At 39.0% G+C, this 20202-nt stretch overlaps 1 protein-coding gene across 3 annotated transcripts in view; it reads right to left on the bottom strand.

Moving 5' to 3' along the window:
* Nucleotides 1–20202, bottom strand: part of MAP4K3 (mitogen-activated protein kinase kinase kinase kinase 3) — a 222876-nt gene that overhangs the window by 105196 nt on the left and 97478 nt on the right. For all 3 annotated transcript variants that reach the window (XM_051842965.2, XM_051842963.2, XM_051842964.2), the window contains 2 exons: nucleotides 19507–19597; nucleotides 6068–6132 (listed from right to left, as the gene is read on the bottom strand). In XM_051842965.2, coding sequence (XP_051698925.1) covers nucleotides 6068–6132; nucleotides 19507–19562 — 121 coding nt within the window. In that variant the 5' untranslated portion in view covers nucleotides 19563–19597. The remainder of the gene's footprint in view (nucleotides 1–6067; nucleotides 6133–19506; nucleotides 19598–20202) is intronic.

The raw sequence follows: 20202 nt of genomic DNA, 5'->3' as shown, positions 1-20202 counted from the left end.
CCCGAATTGCACATCTCTTCCCTCTCTTATTCCCACTCTTATATTTAAGTGATCACTTTTCAGTTAAGTTTCAGCATTTAAGAAGAATTGTGTATTGATTACAGTATTCAACCAAAAGTATTAAGTAGAACAAACAAAAAAATACTAAGAGGGATAACATATCAAGTTGCTCATCAACAGTCAGGGTGAGGGCTAATCAAGTCACTGTTTCTCATAGTGTTCATTTCACTTTAACAGGTTTCCTTTTTGGTGCTCAGTTAGTTGTCACCTATCAAGGAGAACAAGTGGTATTTGTCCCTTTGGGATTGGCTTATTTCACTCAGCATAATGTTTTCCAAATTCCTAACAGGGATCACATTTCAGTTAAAATTTAAACACCTAAGAATAATTGTGTGTTAATTACAGAGTTAGTATTTTTTGTTGTTGTTCTAGTACCATTGGTTGAACTCTGTAATATTAGGCATTCTAACAGCACAAATCTATCTGCTATGGAAAGCATTTATGTAGTTTTATCTTTTTTCTTATCAAATCAGAATACGGAAAAACATTAGGTGGCAAACTATTCTAGAAACTGAATTAATTAAATTCAAATGATAGATTCCTCTGTTAGAGGGTATTCTTAACAGCTTTATGCATATTTAGTTTAGAGTACTTGTGGTATTTTACAATTATGGAAGAGAGAAATTTATTTCATTCAGAAACTTTTGAGGACAGGACTAGGTTGAAATATCTGAAGATAAATTAAATATAACAAATTTCTGTGGCTTCTAAATCCACTGTCACTCAGTAAGAAGCCTCCTTGAGATTTCTGCTACAACATGACATACAAGATAACCTGAAAACCCTGAAAAGAACGCTTAGGGGAAAGTTGTGTAAATAACCTTTCAAATGCCTAGCTAAGCTCCCGGTTAAGACAATGTGAGCGATTAATAACTATCTCTTGGGGAAGGCCAATTTTGAGAAGCTAGGGTTCTTTGTTCCATATCCTATGGGCACAGAAGACAAGTCCCAGGTCTGCAGAAGAAAAGTCAAAAGCCCACATCAAACTAGGACCCTCAAGGGGCTAAAGTGTTATTTAAAAGAGTAGATAAGCAGAAGACATGACCAATGGTTTGGGATCTGGACAGGGAGGAAAATGTCTCTTCTTTGAATCTGTCACCACAGGCCTATTCACTCAGGTTTAAGATTCAATTTGGGAACAATGAGTTCACTGGGGTCTCAGAAAAAACACAATTGGGAGGATATATACTCAAGGTTCATATGGAAATCTCACTGAAAAGCCCCATGATGATCTCAAAATCCACAATTACAAAATAGGTGAGAAAATAATTCACCTTAAATAATGTAACAAAATTTGGAAATTTGTTAAAGGACAATATTAAATAGAAAAAAGTGTACAGTGGAAAATAGAGAAAAATACATTCTATTTTTATTAGAATAATAAAAGGTTCTAATGTTAGTTACTCAAAGAGCAGAAAAAGTCTGGAGGAAAAACAGGAGAGAAAGAGCTTGTGAAAAAAAATGTAAATTCAAAATATGCCTCTCCCACCATGGCAGTTAAAAATATGTCCATAAATTCTTTGGTACCTCTTATTTAGGGATTAATTCCCTTCTGGAGTGTGGGCTGGACTTAAGTGAGTTGCTTCCAAAGAGCAGAATACAGCCAAAGTGACAGTATGCAACTTAGGAGACGACAATCACAAAAGGCTCTATAGTTTCCTGCTTGCTTTCTATGGATCACTTGCTCTGTGGGCAGCTGGCTGCCACACCATGAAGAACTCAAGTTGTCCTATGTTCAGATCCACATGGCAAGAAACTGAGATCTCCTGCCAACAGCCATGCAGGAACTGAATGAAGCCTCTCAGTCAACATTAAGTGAACCACACAGAAAGTAAATTCTGCAGCCTGAGTCAGCCTTTCAGATGACTTGCAACCCAGGCTGAGAGCCTGTTTGCTGCTTGATGACAGACCATGCATTATAAAGTCATCCAACCAAGTTGTTTTCAAACTCCTGATCCTCACAAATTCAGAGATAATAAATGATGTTGTTTTAAGTTGCCAAATTCTGCAGTCAGTTATTACATGCCAATAGATAACTAATACATTTCCCCTTTATAAGAAGACTTAAATGTCAGTGTTGTAGCATAGCAGGTAAAGCTGCTGCCTACAATGCTGGCATTCAGGTTTGTGTCTTAGCTGCTCCTCTTCTGATCCAGCTCCCTGCTAATGGCCTGGGAAAAGCAATGGAGGATGGCCCAAGTACTTGGGCCTCTGCAATCCCCATGGGAGACCTGGACGAAGCTCCTGGCTTTAGCCTCATCCAACTCTTGCCATTGTGGTCATCTGGGTAATGAATCAGTAGATGGAAGAGTGTTCTCTCTCTGTAACTCTGATTTTCAAGTAAATAAATAAATCTTTTGTAAAAACCCACAAAACTTTAAAAAATCATCTGAAGTACAGAGTACTAAGAGTAGTAAAATAAAATGTCAAAATTAATTTAAGAATACTTTAAATAAGTAAAAAATAATAGGAAATATGGGCCTTAATCACACCAAAGGGAGGTTATTTACAAATTTTGCATAACAGATCAAAATATGAGTTTTTAACATCTGTAAAAACAAAACCTTCAAAGGCACCAATAACCTAGGATATTACTCTGTTCCCCATATAATAACAAAGCCTGGGTGCAGCTAAAAGAGAGACACAGATAAGATTTGTGGTTTTGAATAAGCATGTAAATCCCCAGCACAGAGGCTGGCACTGTGGCACAGCTGGTTAAGCCTGGGTGCTGGCATTCCACATGGGCTCTGGTTCATGTATTGGCTGCTCGGCTTCTATGCAGCTCTCTGCTTATGGCCTGGGAAAGGAGCAGAGGATGACTCAAGTGCTTGGGTCCCTGTACCCACCTGGGAGACCCAGAAGAAGCTCCTGGCTCTAGATTGGCCCAGCTCTGGTCACTGTGGCCATTTGGAGAGTGAACCAGCAGATTGAAGATCTTTCTCTCTGTCTTTCCCTCTTTCTGTATGTAACTACCTCTCAAATAAATAATTAAAATCTTTTTAAAAATCCTCAGCATGCATTTTTCAAAATAATAACTAGGCCGGCGCCATAGCTCACTAGGCTAATCCTCTGCCTGTGGTGCCAGCACTCCAGGTTCTAGTCCCGTTTGGGGTGCCAATTCTGTCCCGGTTGCTCTTCTTCCAGTCCAGCTCTCTGCTGTGGCCCGGGAAGGCAGTGGAGGATGGCCCAAGTGCTTGGGCCCTGCACCCGCATGGGAGACCAGGAGGAAGCACCTGGCTCCTGGCTCTGGATCGGTGCAACGCGCCGGTCGTGGCAACCCTTTGTGGGGGTGAACCAACGGAAGGAAGATCTTTCTGTCTCTCTCTCTCACTGTCTAACTCTGCCTGTCAAATAAAAAAAATAACAATAATAACTAAACACAGGGCACCAAACAGCTGTAATTTCTGTCACTGACCCAGATCCCAATCAGCATAAACAAGTAATTATTAATAAAGTTATTATTTTTTAACTTTAGCTAGTTATTTAAAATGTAATGGTAACAATCATGACAATCTATTTCTGTAACTAAATTGGTTTTCTTCCTTAATGAAGACAGCAGAATCAGACACCAATCATGGATACCAGGTGGAATTAGTAAACAATCTGAGAAAAACTAGAAAAGTACATGCCTTATAAAGTAAGATGTAAAAGAAAGAATGAAAACTTAAAAAATAAAAACACTTAAATAGTTGAGGGAGATACGAAATAAAATCAAATTAATTTCTAGAAAAAAATATGGTCAACCAAAATTTAAGACCTAAGTGATATTCATAACAGCTGTAAAATCAGAGATCTGGAAGGTGGGTATGAGTATGGTCATTGTCCTACTGAGGGATAAAAACACAGGAAAGAAGAATTGAGTTTAAGTGACACAGTGAACAGTTAATGTACATTTCAGTAAAATTCCAGAGCAATGACCAGAGAGATTGGGGGGAAAACAATCAGGGATACAGTAATTGATAACTGTCCAGATTTGATAAAGAGTCAAATTCTCAGAGGTAGGTACTTTGAGTCCTATGTAGGCACAGTAAAAATAAGTCTATATTTAGACATTAGAAACATCACAAATGAAGAGAAAAACCTCAAAAGCAATTAAACAGAAGGGACAAAAGCAATCACCTGAAAGGATCAATAATCAGGTGGAGAGAAGGTCTCAATAACTACAGAAGTCAGAAGCCAATGGCACAAAATCTCCAAAATGCTGTAAGAAAATATCAACCTGGAAAGTATCATCTACACCACCCACTTAAAAATAAGGGGAAAACACTGAGCTTATCACCAAGAGTCTGCTGGAAAAATTTCAGGGAAAAGGAAATTAAATCAATAAGCAAAGGAAATAAGAGTTGAGAAATTAACCTAAGTTTAGAAAATCTTTTTGAATTTATTATACATAGAAATTACAAGCCTTCAGAAATACTGTTTGTTCGGCAATGGAAAATAATGACAAATATCTCTCAAGTTTCAAAGAACCTTTGAAATAAAGATGCTACTATTAAAAACATTTCTCCAAAGAATATCCAGTCTTAAGAAAAAATATTACAATCAGAAAGGAAATTCTTTTATATAAAACAAAAATGTAGCTCTCCTTATCTAACCCCACGCCTCAAATACATATTTTCAGACCAACAAGATTACCCAGGTGTCACATCTTCATGTCACCATACTACTGTTTCATCTCTTAGAATATAGTTCTTCTACTTCTTTCTACCCAAAATCTAACTACTTTCAAAAAATTTTATTTGCTTATTTGAGAAGCAGAGAGATAGAGGAAGAAGGAATGTCTTGGGAGACCAGGAATTCAATACAGGCCTCCCACAAGTTGGCAGAACCAAATCATTTAAGCCATCATGGCCACTTCCTAGGGTCTACATTAACAGGAAGCTCATATTAGCAGCTGGGGCTGGAAGTTGAATGCTGACACTCTGATGTAGGACATGGGTATCCTAATTGGTATCTTAATGGCTAGGCCAAATGCTCATCTTATCCTATATTTTTAAGACCAACTTAAAGCTCACTTTCCTCATTTAGTTTTCTAAAGTAATTCCAGAAAACCCATCATTTCCTTTCTCTCTCTTTTTTTTTTAAGGGAAAGGGTTTATTTGGGGGGACACCCAACAGACCAGAGGGAAGGGATGAAGAAGGAAAGGAGGGAGAAAGAGAGTGTAAGAGAGAGATCAAGAGGCAGAGAGATAGAGAGCCACGTGTTCAGGAACAGGTCCTTTTAAAACTTTGCCGCTCTTATTTCATCTATAGTCACTAGCACATTAATAGCTTATTATGTACTTCTTTATGTTAAGTAAAACCTATACTAAGACGATAACAGTGAAATGAATTGTAATTAGAAACAGTAAAATTTCAATCCAAATAGTCTTTCAACATCTGTTTTGTTATAATCAGTTCCCCAAATTACTTAACAGGATGTATACTAGAGAATATGAGCCCAAATTCTACAAGAAAGAGAAAATATCTCCTATTTTCTTAGAAAATTAGTAGCATGAATTACTTTTTATATGAATCAAAAATCACACCTCCAGCAAAAGAACAGGTTTACCCTGTGATTGGCAGCAATCATCCATCAACAGAACCAGAACAGAAAAGGGAAAGAAAAGAAGTAAATTTCAAAGTGAATTTTACTTTAGTCTCTATCATATCCTCCATTAAACCCCAATGAAAACTTGTTTCAATCGTTTTTGAATTCCTCAAAGTTTAGTCCTAAGAGAATAAACATTTAACTGATGCTTCTTGAATATATTACAGCAAAACCAATCATTTTTGCATGAACACTAATCATGTATCATGTATAAAATTGTATAATTCGATTTGTTTAGTGTTAGCTTTCAGGGCCTTCACATTTCTACATGGTCTGAGTATGAAATTTGGAAATAATTATGACATGTCTTCAGAATTAGTAAATCATTAACATAGTTTTCTTTCCTTAAGAAATGTTAATGTTTTAATACAGTAACCATTTGTATTTATATTTTATAAAATATCACTTTGGTCTTACCATGATAAATATCTTGTAAAGAACCACCTCCACAAAACTCCATACAAATCCAAAGTTTATCTCGCCTATTAAGAGAAAATAAGAATGCATTATATCTTCATGATTACAGCTGTTTGAAATAACAAGAATCTAAAGGTTGTGTGCCATAACTTTGAGAAGCTACATATATGCAACATGCAATCTAGAAAAAGCTAACAATTCTCTATAAGTAACCAAATTGCTTAATATAATGTGTTACTGTAATTGAACCCAAGGTTTTAATACTTAAAATACATCATTTGAAGCTATCATAAATCACATTCAAATAATAAGATTTCCCTTTAGTTAAAAACTTCCCTTCTACAGTTTATTCATCTATTCAAATTCATTACAAAAAATGGAGGGACACTTCAAAGTGTACTTCTCAACAAGAGACAAAATGCACGTTACCCTCATATAGATGCAACCAGCTTCTCCAAAATAATCTCACTCAATTGTCTCTAGAAAGCATTTCTCTCTCACACTCAAATTCTTTTTTTTTTATTTTTTTTAACTTTTATTTAATGAATATAAATTTCCAAAGTACATCTTATGGATTACAATGGCTTCCCCCACATAACGTCCCTCCCACCCGCAACCCTCCCCTCTCCCACTCCCTCTCCCCATCCATTCACATGAGGATTCACTTTCGATTCTCTTTATATACAGAAGATCAGTTTAGCATACATTAAGTAAAGATTTCAACAGTTTGCTCTCACACAGAAACATAAAGTGAAAAATAATAGATGATTTTTTAAATGATGAAGAAATCAGATCAGACCTATTGTCATGTTTAATCCCAGCAAGAGTCAAGTGGGGAATTGCTAATTTCTTCTTTTTTTTTTTTTTAACAGAAGATCAGTTTAGTATACATTAAGTAAAGATTTCAACAGTTTGCACCCCCATAGAAACACAAAGTGAAATATACTGTTTGAGTACTCGTTATAGCATTAAATCTCAATGCACAGCACATTAAGGACAGAGATCCTACATGAGGAGTAAGTGCACAGTGACTCCTGTTGTTGACTTTACAAATTGACACTCCTGCTTATGGCATCAGTAATCTCCCTATGCACCAGTCATGAGTTTCCAAGGCTATGGAAGCCCCTTGAGTTCTCCAACTCTTATCTTGTTTAGACAAGGTCATAGTCAAAGTGGAGGTTCTCTCCTCCCTTCAGAGAAAGGTACCTCCTTCTTTGAAGACCTGTTCTTTCCACTGGGATCTCACTCACAGAGATCTTTCATTTAGGTTTGTTTTTTTTTTTGTTTTTGTTTTTGTTTTTTTGCCAGACACACTCAAATTCTAAGATATTATCACTGCCATTGGAGAAATAACTGGCAGAGATTTATACAACTTATTTCTTTGTACATTCCTTTGTTCAATCACTCATTACTTCATCTCTTAAAATGGATGAGGAAATGTGCTATTCTAGGGAGACAAAGCTGGGATAGAAAGCCTCTAAACTTGGACTATGCTTTCATTACATCTCTCTCTCTCACTACTGCCTTCACAGCACCTCAAGAACACCCAGCAAATGAATATTTGTTCTACAATTGAATGCAAAAATGACTGAAAGAATCAACAAATCAATTAGATCAGGGGTCAGTAAAATATAGCCAGTGGGGCCAAATCTGACCTGCTTCCTCCTGATTTTGTATAGCCCTAGAAACTAGGAATGGCTTTTATAATTTAAAATGGCTGGGAAAATTAAAAGTATTTCTTGACATGTCACAATTAATGAAATTCAAACTTTAGTGCACATACAAAAGGTTTACTGGAACTCAGTGACATGCATTCCTTTATGTACTGCCTATGGTTGCCTTTGCACTAAAACAGCAGAGCAGGCTAACTGTGACAGAGACTGTGTCATCCACAAAGCCTAAAACACTTTACGGCCCTTTATAGTAAAAATGTGCTGAACCTTGAATTAGGTTCTAACTCGATTAATTCATAATTTGGACACATATAATATACTTTGAGAGTCCAGAGATGAAAATACATAGGAACATCAAGTTGAGGATTTAGGGAGGAGACTAACATCTAAACTGAGTCCTGAAGTTAAGGTAGGAATTTAACAGGGAAAGACAGGGAAGGGATCGGTGTAAAAGAATGGAAATGTTTTTTTTCTTAAATTTTTAAGTTGCAAGAATTTACTTATTAAGACATATTCTTTGTTTTTCAAAATTCCAAGATTTGATCCAGACATCTATACCTGATAAACAGAAAACTGTTAAATGAGATGTAGTGACTTTTTCACTGCAAAGTATAAGCAATTTATATTTGTTTTACCACAGTATATATCAGCCACTATATAGCAGAACGGAAATACTATTAACATAAATGAATTTTCTAATAATGATATTCCATGTATCTACTTCTCCATTCCCCCAAATTATCTACAAATAAATAGGACATCATCTGTACATCTGTGAAAACCATTCACTAAATTCACTAAGTTCTAATTCATTAAAGCACACATTACAGCCTCATAACATAAAGACATTTTGCTGAAAACATAAGCCATCTTATTCAAGGTGTCTACTAAATTTCTTGGCATTCCTTCTTTACAATATATATTTTATCATCTTTTTTTTTCTTAAAAAGTGTAGTTTATCCCATAGTATTAAAAAAAATTGGCATGTAATTTTCAAATCTGCACAAGAAAATACATGTGAACAAAAGTTAAAAGGATGATAAAATGCCTGAATATAATGATTTGTAAAACTTTCAGAATAAAAGTGCAAAAAAAAAAAAAAGGTAGCTACACCCTTCAAAGTGATTAAATTAGTGAGAGTTCCATTTGTTGTACACTGCTTAGCTGTATACAACCAAGAATGGAAACTTGAAAGAAGATTTCACATTTGAGAGATGGCAGGTTTAATGTGAGGTGAATGGGCTGCCAGAAGAGATAACGGCAGGAAATAAAGCTAGAATAGGCTGGGGTCACAATGTGAAACAATGCTTCATTTGTGGACTCCTCAGTTCAGTTAATTTTCATCTGGATAGTCGCTAGTCTATCAGTGTCTCTCTTAAAATATGGCTGGAATCAAATACTACTCTGAGTGTTGCATGAACAGTGCATGAAAAAGCTAAGTGGCTGTTATCAGAACAGGAACATATACATAGTGGTGGTGGCAGGTTTAGCCAGACCTAAGGAGTGACCCGATGTGGTTGGGTATACTATGAAGCATGCAACAAGGGCAGATGCTCTATCACAGTGCAAAAGCCAGCTATCTTAAAGTTCGGAATAGCAGGGTATCACAGTTCTAGAAGGTAAAGCTGAAGACTGTGAAGCTCAAAAGAAGAAACCTGAAGCCACCCAGAATCTACAATTCACATACAGTGAAACTGACGCCTAATAGCTGATGTGACAATTTCTGATTTATCTTTTTTTTAAGATTTATTTATTTATTTGAAAGGCAAAGTTATAAAGAGGCAGAGGCAGAGAGAAAGAGAGAGAGAGATATCTTTCATCAGCTGGTTCACTCCCTAATTGACCACAACGGTCAGAGCTGCGCCGGTCTGAAGCCAAGAGCCAGGAGCTTCTTCTAGGTCTCCCACATGGGTGCAGAGGCCCAAGGACTTGGGCCATCTTCTACTGCTTTCCCAGGCCATAGAGAGAGCTGGATCAGAAACAGAGCAGCCGGGATTTGATGCTGGCACTGCAGGCGGCGGCTTTATCTGCTACGCCACAGTGCCGGCTCCTCAATAATTTTTAAGAGTATCAAATAAAGGCTGGCGCCGCGGCTCACTTGGCTAATCCTCCACCTGCGGCGCTGGTACCCCGGGTTCTAGTCCCGGTTGGGACGCCAGATTCTGTCCCGGTTGCTCCTCTTCCAGTCCAGCTCTCTGCTGTGGCCCGGGAGGGCAGTGGAGGATGGCCCAAGTGCTTGGGCCCTGCACCCGCGTGGGAGACCAGGAGGAAGCACCTGGCTCCTGGCTTCGGATTGGTGCAGCGCACCAGCCACAGCAGTCATCGTGGGGGTGAACCAATGGAAGGAAGACCTTTGTCTCTCTCTCTAACTCTGCCTGTCAAAAAAAGAAAAAAAGAGTATCAAATAAATGGGATTCTAAAACTAAAATATTTGGAAAACTGCTCTAAAATATTTTTACATTTGCCACCAGTGAGTCTTTCATGTAAAACAGCCACCCTAAGTGAATAAGAAACAGGCATCTGGAACTTCACACATTTTAAAAAACCCAGGTGAGTGACTGGGAGTCTACTTAGGAGCCCATGAAACAACAGTAACAGGTAAACTTTAGAGTAAAAGACCTAGAATAGAACACAATAAATGAAAGCTGAATTTTCCTGCTGTAATTTATTTGGTAGTATAATTACAAAGTCATCTTAAATTGCTCCTGGAACTCAACGAAGGTGTAGATAAACAAAATCATCTTTTTAAAGGAAAAACCAGCAGAAGAGACTTGATGATTTGGCATGACTTCTTATGAAAATCATGTTCTTCAACATTCTTTTTCTAAATGTCCTCACTGGTAACCTGATTAATAATTTATTCTGTTTGTGGACATCAAATTTAACAGTCTCTATTTTCTAGAAATTATCGCTCCCTGTCCTTTGCAAATTGATCTCTAATCGTTGGCACATTCTCTATTTGTCAAAAGATACTTATTTGAAGATTACAATCACATTTGCTAAATTTTCAGCATACTGAGATATAATTTACATAAATCTAAAAGCTTAAATTTATTTAAAGAGTCTAGCTGCTCTACAATTACCTTCTCACCTATCTTGTGCTTCAATTCCATCTTACTAATAAGCTTTGTTATCCTTTTCAGTCTTTTTAAAAAGATGTATTTATTTATTTCAAAGTCAGTTATATATATAGAGAGAGGGATGGAGGGAGAGAGAGGGAGGGAGAGAGGGAGGGAGGGAAATAGGGAGAGGGAGGGATGGAGGGAGAGAAAGATGGAAGGAGGGAAAGAGAGAGGGAGAAGAGAGGGAGGGAGAGAGGGCGAGGAAGGGAGGGAGGGAGAGAGAGCTCTTTCATTCTGCTGTTTCACTCCCGGGATGGCTACAACAACCCAGGCTGGGCCAGGCTGAAGACAGAGCCAGGAGCTTCTTTCAGGTATCCCACGTGGGTAGCAGGGTCTCAAACACTTGCCCATCTTCTGCTGCTTTCTCCAGGCCATTAGCAGGGAGCTAGATTGAAGTGGAGCAGCTGGGACACAAATCGGCACCCGTGTGGGATGACAATGTCGTAGCTGGTGGCTTTATCTGCTATACCACAAAGCTGGCTTCTCTCTCTCTTTTTTTTTTTTTTTTTTTTTTTTTTTTTTTTTTTTTTTTTGACGGGCAGAGTGGACAGTGAGAGAGAGAGAGACAGAGAGAAAGGTCTTCCTTTGCCGTTGGTTCACCCTCCAATGGCCGCCGCGGCCAGCGCGCTGCGGCCGGCGCACCGCGTTGATCCGATGGCAGGAGCCAGGAGTCAGGTGCTTTTCCTGGTCTCCCATGGGGTGCAGGGCCCAAGCACCTGGGCCATCCTCCACTGCACTCCCTGGCCACAGCAGAGAGCTGGCCTGGAAGAGGGGCAACCGGGACAGAATCCGGCGCCCCGACCGGGACTAGAACCCGGTGTGCCGGCGCCGCAAGGCGGAGGATTAGCCTAGTGAGCCGCGGCGCCGGCCAAAGCTGGCTTCTCTTTCATTTTAAAACTGTTCTCCTTGGTAGAGAAAATGAACAAGAAACAAGATCTCTGCTTTCTTGCACATCCCAATATTATACTACTCTGAAGCTGGTCTATTTATGCCTTTTCCTTCCCTTGCTTAATATACGATTTTCTACTTACACTATATGACTATCTAGGCAGAAAAAAAGCAGCACTATATATTAATACTTTTTAAGACACCTAAAATACTTTACTTTTATAACATCTGATTTAGTTAAAGTCTGATATTATCAAAAAAGCTTAGTCAGAGTCTATTAGAAAAATGACTTCCATCTGTTCCATGAATTTTTCTCTTGTGATAAATCTGTACTGGGTCATTCCAAGCCATCTGTCTAATAGGAAAGAACTTGAGTCAAAAAACCCATTTTATGCATGCCAACAAAATTATGAAATCTTTTTCCCTAGATAACTGAATTAGAATAAAATTAGCTACTGAAGTAAATATTCAATGCTATCAATATTGATTTCCTGACTCAATGAATCCTTAGAATTCTTTTTTTCTTATTTTGTAAAATTATCTTTCTATTTTACTAGGTGTGGGGAGCAACCCGGACTAGACTAAGTTACTGGAATTAAGACTTATTCTATGCATCTGCTCTCCCACAATATGGCGCTGGGAGAGGAGAAAACAGCTTCTACACAGCTGCCTCCAGTTCAGCCAATAAACTGTAGGACTTGCTCCTGATTGGAGGAGAGCAGCGTACTCGGCGTGTGGGCAGCCGAGTTGGGATTGGCAGAGGAGGACTATAAAGGAGGAGAGAGACGGCATGCACCAGGAACATCTAAGAGGAACATCTAAGGGGAACACCTGTGCAGCCCCCGAGAGAGCCGGCCGGCGGTGTGCCGCTCCCCTGCGGAAGTGGGGAAAGTGGCCAGGGGGAACTGCCCTTCCACGGAGGTGGAAGGGACGGCAGCCAACCCGGGAAGAACCAGCAGCAAACCCGGGGAGGGCCGAGCAGACGAAAGAACAGCGCAGGGTCCTGTGTCGTTCCTCCGCGAAGAGGGGGAGCGACACTAGGAATAGAAAAATATAAAAATAAAACATTACTATTTAAACCTTTCGAGTTTGTTACTAAGCAAAATCCTAATACCTATTTCAATGATCTGAAAAATTTTTAATTTCTAAAACACACTTTTTAATCCTCCCATACTTTAATAACACATCAGAGATATAAAACTTGTTTAACAAACTAAGTATAATTACTTATATATTATTCCTAAATACAACTTAATTTAAATAGGAAAATAAAATGCAACCAAGTTCACTAAGAATCAGCAACTCTACACAATTTCTAGAAACCAGAACACTAATGAACCCTCCCTGGGACAAGGCTGCTACCTCTGTTTCACACTAGAGTTCTCTGATCACAGGGCTTTGTTGCTGTTGTGTTACTGACCAAAGCACTTGGCAACAGCTACACCACATACTCAGCAAAGTAACTGAACTTCAACGTTAACCATCAATATGAAAGATAAACAGGTCAATCACTGCTAGATGTTTCAATAATGGATAATTTAATATGAACCAAAGTTTAAATGTTTTGGTTCATTTTTAAAGAGACATGCAAAAACTACCGCATTCCAAATGGTCTAGGTAACCTGTCTCATCTGCTTTCCCTTAAATAATGAGGGTCAAAGTGTCGGCCACTGGACAGCAATCCTATGTGAAGTATGCTTCCAGAAAGAAACCACTGTACAGTTAAAGTGGTTTCAGAAACAGTACTTTCTTAGTATTTTCTTGGACATCAGCAAGGCCACTGGTGTAGTAAAGGCTCTGAGAAGTCTTGTAGAGAATAGGAAGAAAGATGGACAGAGAAGAGGAAGAAGAGAACAGAATGGAAGGAAGGATAGGAAGAGAGACAGGTGGGAAGAGGAGGAAAAGGGAAGAACAAAGGGGGATGTGAAAAACTGGGACAGGGATAAAGAGAGAAGAAATAAAACTTCTCTAATTTTGATTTGTTCACCATTTACCAAAACTGTTATCTTTATACATCCGTTTTTTAAAAAGATCTATTTACTTGAGAGGCAGATTTGTAGAGAGAGAGGGGGAGAGAGAGAGAGAGAGAAGTCTTCCATTCACTGGTTCACACCTAAATGGCCACAACGGCTGGAGCTGAGCTGATTTGAAGCCAAGAACCAGGAGCCTCTTCTAGATCTCCCATGCAGGTGCAGGGGCCCAAGCACTTGGGCCATCTTCCACTGCTTTACTAGGCCATCAGCAAGGACTGGACAGGAAGTGGAGAAGACAGGACTTGAACCTGAGCCCACATGGGATGCTGGTGCCGCAGATGGACGCTTAACCAAATAAGCCACAGCGCTGGCCCCAATATTCCTTTTTTTTTTTTTTTTTAAACAAAATACTCACTGGTGAACCTTGGAACTAATGTTCTGTAGAAAACATTCTAGCAATATTGGCATATGGAGGTATCTGTAATTTCACCAAAGTTTTTGCTTAAAGCAGTGGGTTTTTTTTTTGGACAGGTAGAGTTAGACAGTGAGAGAGAGAGACAGAGAAAGGTCTTCCTTCTGTTGGTTCACCCCCCAAATGGCCGCTATGGCTGGGGCGCTGTGCCGATCTGAAGCCAGGAGCCGGGTGCTTTCTCCTGGTCTCCCACGGGGGTGCAGGGCCCAAGCACTTGGGCCATCCTCCATTGCCTTCCCGGGCCACAAAAGAGAGCTGGACTGGAAGAGGAGCAACCGGGACTAGAACCCGGAGTACCGGCACTGCAGGCGGAGGATTAGCCTAGTGAGCCGCAGCACTGGCCTAAAGCAGTGGTTCTTAACTCAGAGGTTTTGCCCCACAATAAAACACCTGTCACAACTGTGGTGTGGGAGAGGTGCTGCTGGCACCAAACAGTGGACAGGGATAAAAGTTGGAATCTTACAAGGCACAGGACAACTTTCAACCATAAAAAAGTTTCTGGTCTAAAATGTCAACAGAGTTAAAGGTGAGAAATGTTGGCTTAAAGAAACAACAAATGGGGTGGGCCATCTGGGAGTGAACCAATTAATGGAAGATCCCTCTCTGTTCTAACTCTGACTTTCAAATAAATAAAATTATTCTTAGGTGTTTAAATTTAACTGAAAAGTGATCCCTGTTAAATATGAGAGTGGGAATGAGAGAGGTAGGAGATGCACAATTTGGGACATACTCAATCGGACTTGCCCCAAATGGTGGAGTTAGAAATGTGCCAGGGGAATCCAATACAATCCCATCAAGGTGGCATGTACCAATGCCATCTCTCTAGTCCAAGTGACCAATTTCTGTTCACAATTGATCATAATGATAGGACTAAGAGTCAAAGGGATCACATAAACAAGACTAGTGTCTGCTAATACTAACGGATAAAATCAAAAAGGGAGAGAACGATCCAACATGGGAAGTGGGATACACAGCAGACTCATAGAATGGCAGATGTCCTAAACAGCACTCTGGCCTCAGAAGCAGCCCTTAAGGCATTCGGTCTGGCTGAAGAGCCCATGAGACTATTTTAGGCATGGAAAGCCAAGACACTCTGGCAAAAACAAAACAAAACCAAACCTAAATGAAAGCTCTCTGCGAGTGAGATTCCAGTAGAAAGAACGGGCCATCAAAGAAGGAGGTATCTTTCTCCGAAGGGAGGAGAGAACTTCCACTTTGACTATGACCTTGTCTAAATAAGATCAAAGTCGGCGAACTCAAAATGCTTCCATAGCCTTGGCAACTCATGACTAGAGCCTAGAGAGATTACTGACGCCATAAACAAGAGTGTCAAATTGTTAAATCAACAACAGGAGTCACTGTGTACTTACTCCTCATGTGGGATCTCTGTCCTTAATGTGTTGTCCAATGTGAATTAATGCTATAACTAGTACTGAAACAGTATTTTACACTTTATGTTCTATGTGGGTGCAAACTAATGAAATCTTTACTTAATATATACTAAATCGATCTTCTGTATATAAAGATAATTGAAAATGAATCTTGATGTAAATGGAATGGGAGAGGGAGTGGGAGATGGGAGGGGTGTAGGTGGGAGGGAAGTTATGGGGGGGGGGGAACATTGTAATCCATAAACTGTACTTTGGAAATTTATATTTACTAAATAAAAGTTTAAAAAAATGCTTAAAAAATCAATAAATTATAATCAATTTCTATTTTCTCTTAAATACTGGAGAGTGGGACATTAGTAGGAAATTAGAATCTGAATGATGTATCTCAATTTCTTTTGCTGACAGTAATTTTCCAATATTAATTTCTTAGTTTTGAGTAATGCACCATGGTTCTCTAAGACATTCCTGTGAAGGAAGGCTGGAGTGAAGGATACACAGCAAACTCTATACTACGTTTGCAACTTTCCTGTGAACCTAAAATATTACAAAATTATGTTGATTTTTTAAAAAGAGCAGCTGGGTGAAATTAAAGTGATTTAAACTATAATCTTTATTCTCCTATTTTGAGCACTACAAAAGGCACTGATGACCTGTTAAGTTCTTGTTGGCTTCCCTTCCCATCCCTGACTCAGGTGCCAGAAGAAACTGTTCCTATTTTACATAACTCAAGAGACTGCCATCTCTTTCCTGAATTACTGTAATAAACATGACAGAACTCTCTGTGTCAATCCTATCTTGAGTCTATCCTCCACAAAATATACTACATTTGTTAAAATTTTTCAGCAAGTATACTCAATCCATACGTGCTAATTAAGGCATAAAAGGTGTCTTTTTGCCTAAATCTCCACAGCCTTACCTACTGTAATCATACCCTTTCCCTGCAGGCTCTAATATGAGACTATGAACTGTCCTGAATGTTTTATTTGGGACACTGGCATCATAGGCGGTGGCTTTACCCTCAGTGCCTCAACACTGGCCCCTCATTTGCTATTTTCTAACTGGAGCTTTAGGAGTTCAAGCTTGAGAGAAATTTCTGAATTTTCTTTTCCTTTTTGCACTTAAAAAGCAAACATACACACATACACACAGAGGGAAAAAGAGAGGGAGGGAACACTTTCCCATCTGCTGGTTCACTTCCCAAATGCCTTCAATGTCCTGGATTAGGCTTAATGGCCATTTGAATTCATGCTACCATCTACTTTCATATCACTTTTATTAGTCACACTAGCTACACTATCAAACCACCTATTTAAATCAGTATTTTCTAATCTTAGATTATACAACACTACAATAACAATTTTACTGAAAAATGACTCTAATTTTGTCTATTTTACTTCGATTTCTGAGAAATTTTGCTCTTTGCAGTCTTGATTTTGGAATAAAAATAAAATACTTGATGTTACTATCTTGTAAACATCTTATTTGTAAAATGGAAATAATATCTACCATAGAGTTACACTGTTGATGTTTTTGAAAAGAAGAGGCACTAATAATTATGGCAGTATTTTAAAAAGAGTTAAGTTCAAGTAGTAGCTGCAATAGCAATAGGTAAGTAGCAGTTAATAGCCGTTAGCATTTATTAAGCATTCATTATGTTCTAAGCACTGTTAGCATTTTGCATGTACTTGCCTATTAGATCTTTGTAGCTATCCCCATCCTGTAGCATTATTATCATCCCCATTTTATTAACGAGGAAACAGAGGCACTGCATAGTTGAATACTTTGCCACAAGTCACACGATAAATAAGTGGGGAGGCCAGGACTCAACTCAGACAATGTGACCGAGTTCTGACTACCAAATACACTGTTGTCTGTGTCAAAAAGATCATGCTCACTTCACCATACCAAGGGTGCCATAAAAATGGATGGCACTGTCCCAGTAAAACTTATTAGGCTTTGGATGGTCCCATAGTTCTGGAAGATTCTGACTGTGTTTCAGAAGTACTCTTAGATCAATGTCTCTGGGGGAACACAAAAACTCTCTTCAGAAGACCAGCTTGCCCTTGAGAAAAAAACTGTAATGTTTCCCCCAAAGGACTCTAGATAGGGGATGTTGTTACTACCAGTAATATAAATTGTTTATAAGTGATTTAGCTGTATTGGCAGGAATCAGTTATATGTACCGAGAACTGAAATGATTTTAAGAGACTGTCCCTTTAAGCTGACAAAGTAACTGCCTGTGCTGCTTCCTAACATACAAAGTGATGCAGGAACTGTGTCAGGTTGCTGTTTGAACCACTGACCAGGAAAGACGTTTTAAATTGGCTGTCAAAGAGTCCATTCAAAATGTGTAACAGTCAATGAACTGGGGTAATAACTTAGCTAATTCCCTAAGTTCTCCATTAAACATACTCCTCTACCTTAACCACGGGGAGGCAACCAAAGCTGTGTAAGAGTGACCATAACCAAAAAGTGTTCATCTGGTTGGTTTTTCACAAGCTACAAAGAGACAGTAAGGCAGAATTGCCCAGTGTTTTTTTAACTGTTATGCCTGGAAAAAGAGGAGAAGTGTGTTGTTTTTCCTGGATCATGAGTTACATCCTTATGTTGCAACTATACATCAGGTCAAAACTGAGGTGCTTTTTTTAAAAAAAAAATTTTTTTATTTATTTTAAAATGCAGAGTTAGAGAGAGAGACAGATCTTCCATCTGCTCTTTCAGTCTCCAGATGGTCACAATAGCCAGGGCTGGGCCAGCCTGAAGCTCCATCTGTATTTCCCATGTGGGTGGCAGGGGTCCAAACACTTAGGCCGTCTCCCCCTGCTTCCCCAAGAGTATTAGCAGGGAGCTAAATTGGAAGTGGAGTAGCCAGGACTCAAACTGGCGCTCAAATGGGATGCCAGCATCAGACGCAGTAGCTTAACCTGCTGTACTACTATGCTGGCCTCCAAAACTGTAAAGCTATTTAATACACAGGAAAACAGTCTCTAATCTGCCCTTAGGTGGAAGCTTAAAAACAAGTAGGACACAGTGATCAATTCACAGCTGCACAAAGAAGTGAATGGAAAAACAAGATTTGACTGTGAGGCGATCTCCTATGCAATGACACCTGGATTGCCCCTGCCAAGAGAAAACAAGAGGAGGCAAACTCACAGCACTTCTGAATTCACTTCAAGATCTAGAAAAATCGGTCACTGAAGTAATTATAGTTCTCATCCTTCGAACAAAAATCAAATAACAGGAAGAGGTAACACTGAAGCTAGATGCAGAAAACCCATAAAAACATAACAGCAAAAGATGCTAACAAAATATACCCAAAACTAGAAGGGGCAACAAAATGGCACATTCAGATCTCTAGTCCACCAGAGACTAATATTCCCAAGTCACAAGACTATGATACTGGTTACAGAATTAATAAATGAGTCATAAATAAAAACTCCATTCATATGAAAAATCCTGTCTTTAGAACACGAACAAAGGCCGGCGCCGCGGCTCACTAGGCTAATCCTCCGCCTAGCGGCGCCGGCACACCGGGTTCTAGTCCCGGTTGGGGCGCCGGATTCTGTCCTGGTTGCTCCTCTTCCAGGCCAGCTCTCTGCTGTGGCCAGGGAGTGCAGTGGAGGATGGCCCAAGTGCTTGGGCCCTGCACCCCAAGGGAGACCAGGAAAAGCACCTGGCTCCTGGCTCCTGCCATCGGATCAGCGCGGTGCGCCGGCCGCGGCGGCCATTGGAGGGTGAACCAACGGCAAAGGAAGACCTTTCTCTCTGTCTCTCTCTCTCACTGTCCACTCTGCCTGTCCAAAAAAAAAAAAAAAAGAACACGAAGAAAATCACAAAACATAAGACAACGAATTTCATTTTGTTAAATATATCAGGTAATTAAATAATCAGTTTTGATATTCAAAAGGGAAACAACGTACCTGAGATAGCTTCCAAAATATGCAACAATATTTGGGTGTTTACAGTCTTTCATCATAATAATTTCTTGCTGTACAACTGCGAAGTCTTCTCCTAGAATAAAAAACCAAGCATGCTGAATATTTATAGGTAAGATAAAATGTTCATTTACTAAAACATAAGGTAATTATACTTATTAGCAAATATAGTTAGTTAATAAATAAAATATAACCAATAAGTTAATGATATTACTTTTAATGACAATTTTGGTCCTGTCTTAAGAGAATGTATAGCACAGTGGCTAAAAGCATGAACTGTGGCCCCAGACTCTCTGGATTCAAGTCCTAGCTCCATTCCTCACTAATATGTATGAACTTGGGCAAACCACTGGAACTCTCTGTGTTAATTTCCTCCTCTGTTAAACAATAGTAATCTACATCATAAGGCTGATGAATTAATATATGTAAAATGCTTAAAACAATGCCTTATATAGACTAAACTCCATATAAACATTTGCTACACTTACTTTAAGTATTATGACTTGAACATAAACATCAATATAATTCATTACTAAGAAATGTACATTATTCCTTCCTCTATTACTAAATAATATTTAACATAATCTTAGCACAGAAAAGTAATTTCCTTTTAAGCTAGGGTAGGATCCCTTATATACCAAGTATGTCGACATATATTCAGGGTCTGGTGCTGTGGCACAG

Source organism: Oryctolagus cuniculus, chromosome 2, assembly GCF_964237555.1.
Source record: "Oryctolagus cuniculus chromosome 2, mOryCun1.1, whole genome shotgun sequence".
In the NCBI taxonomy this organism is placed as follows: domain Eukaryota; kingdom Metazoa; phylum Chordata; class Mammalia; order Lagomorpha; family Leporidae; genus Oryctolagus; species Oryctolagus cuniculus.
This window is presented reverse-complemented; position numbering and strand designations above follow the sequence as displayed.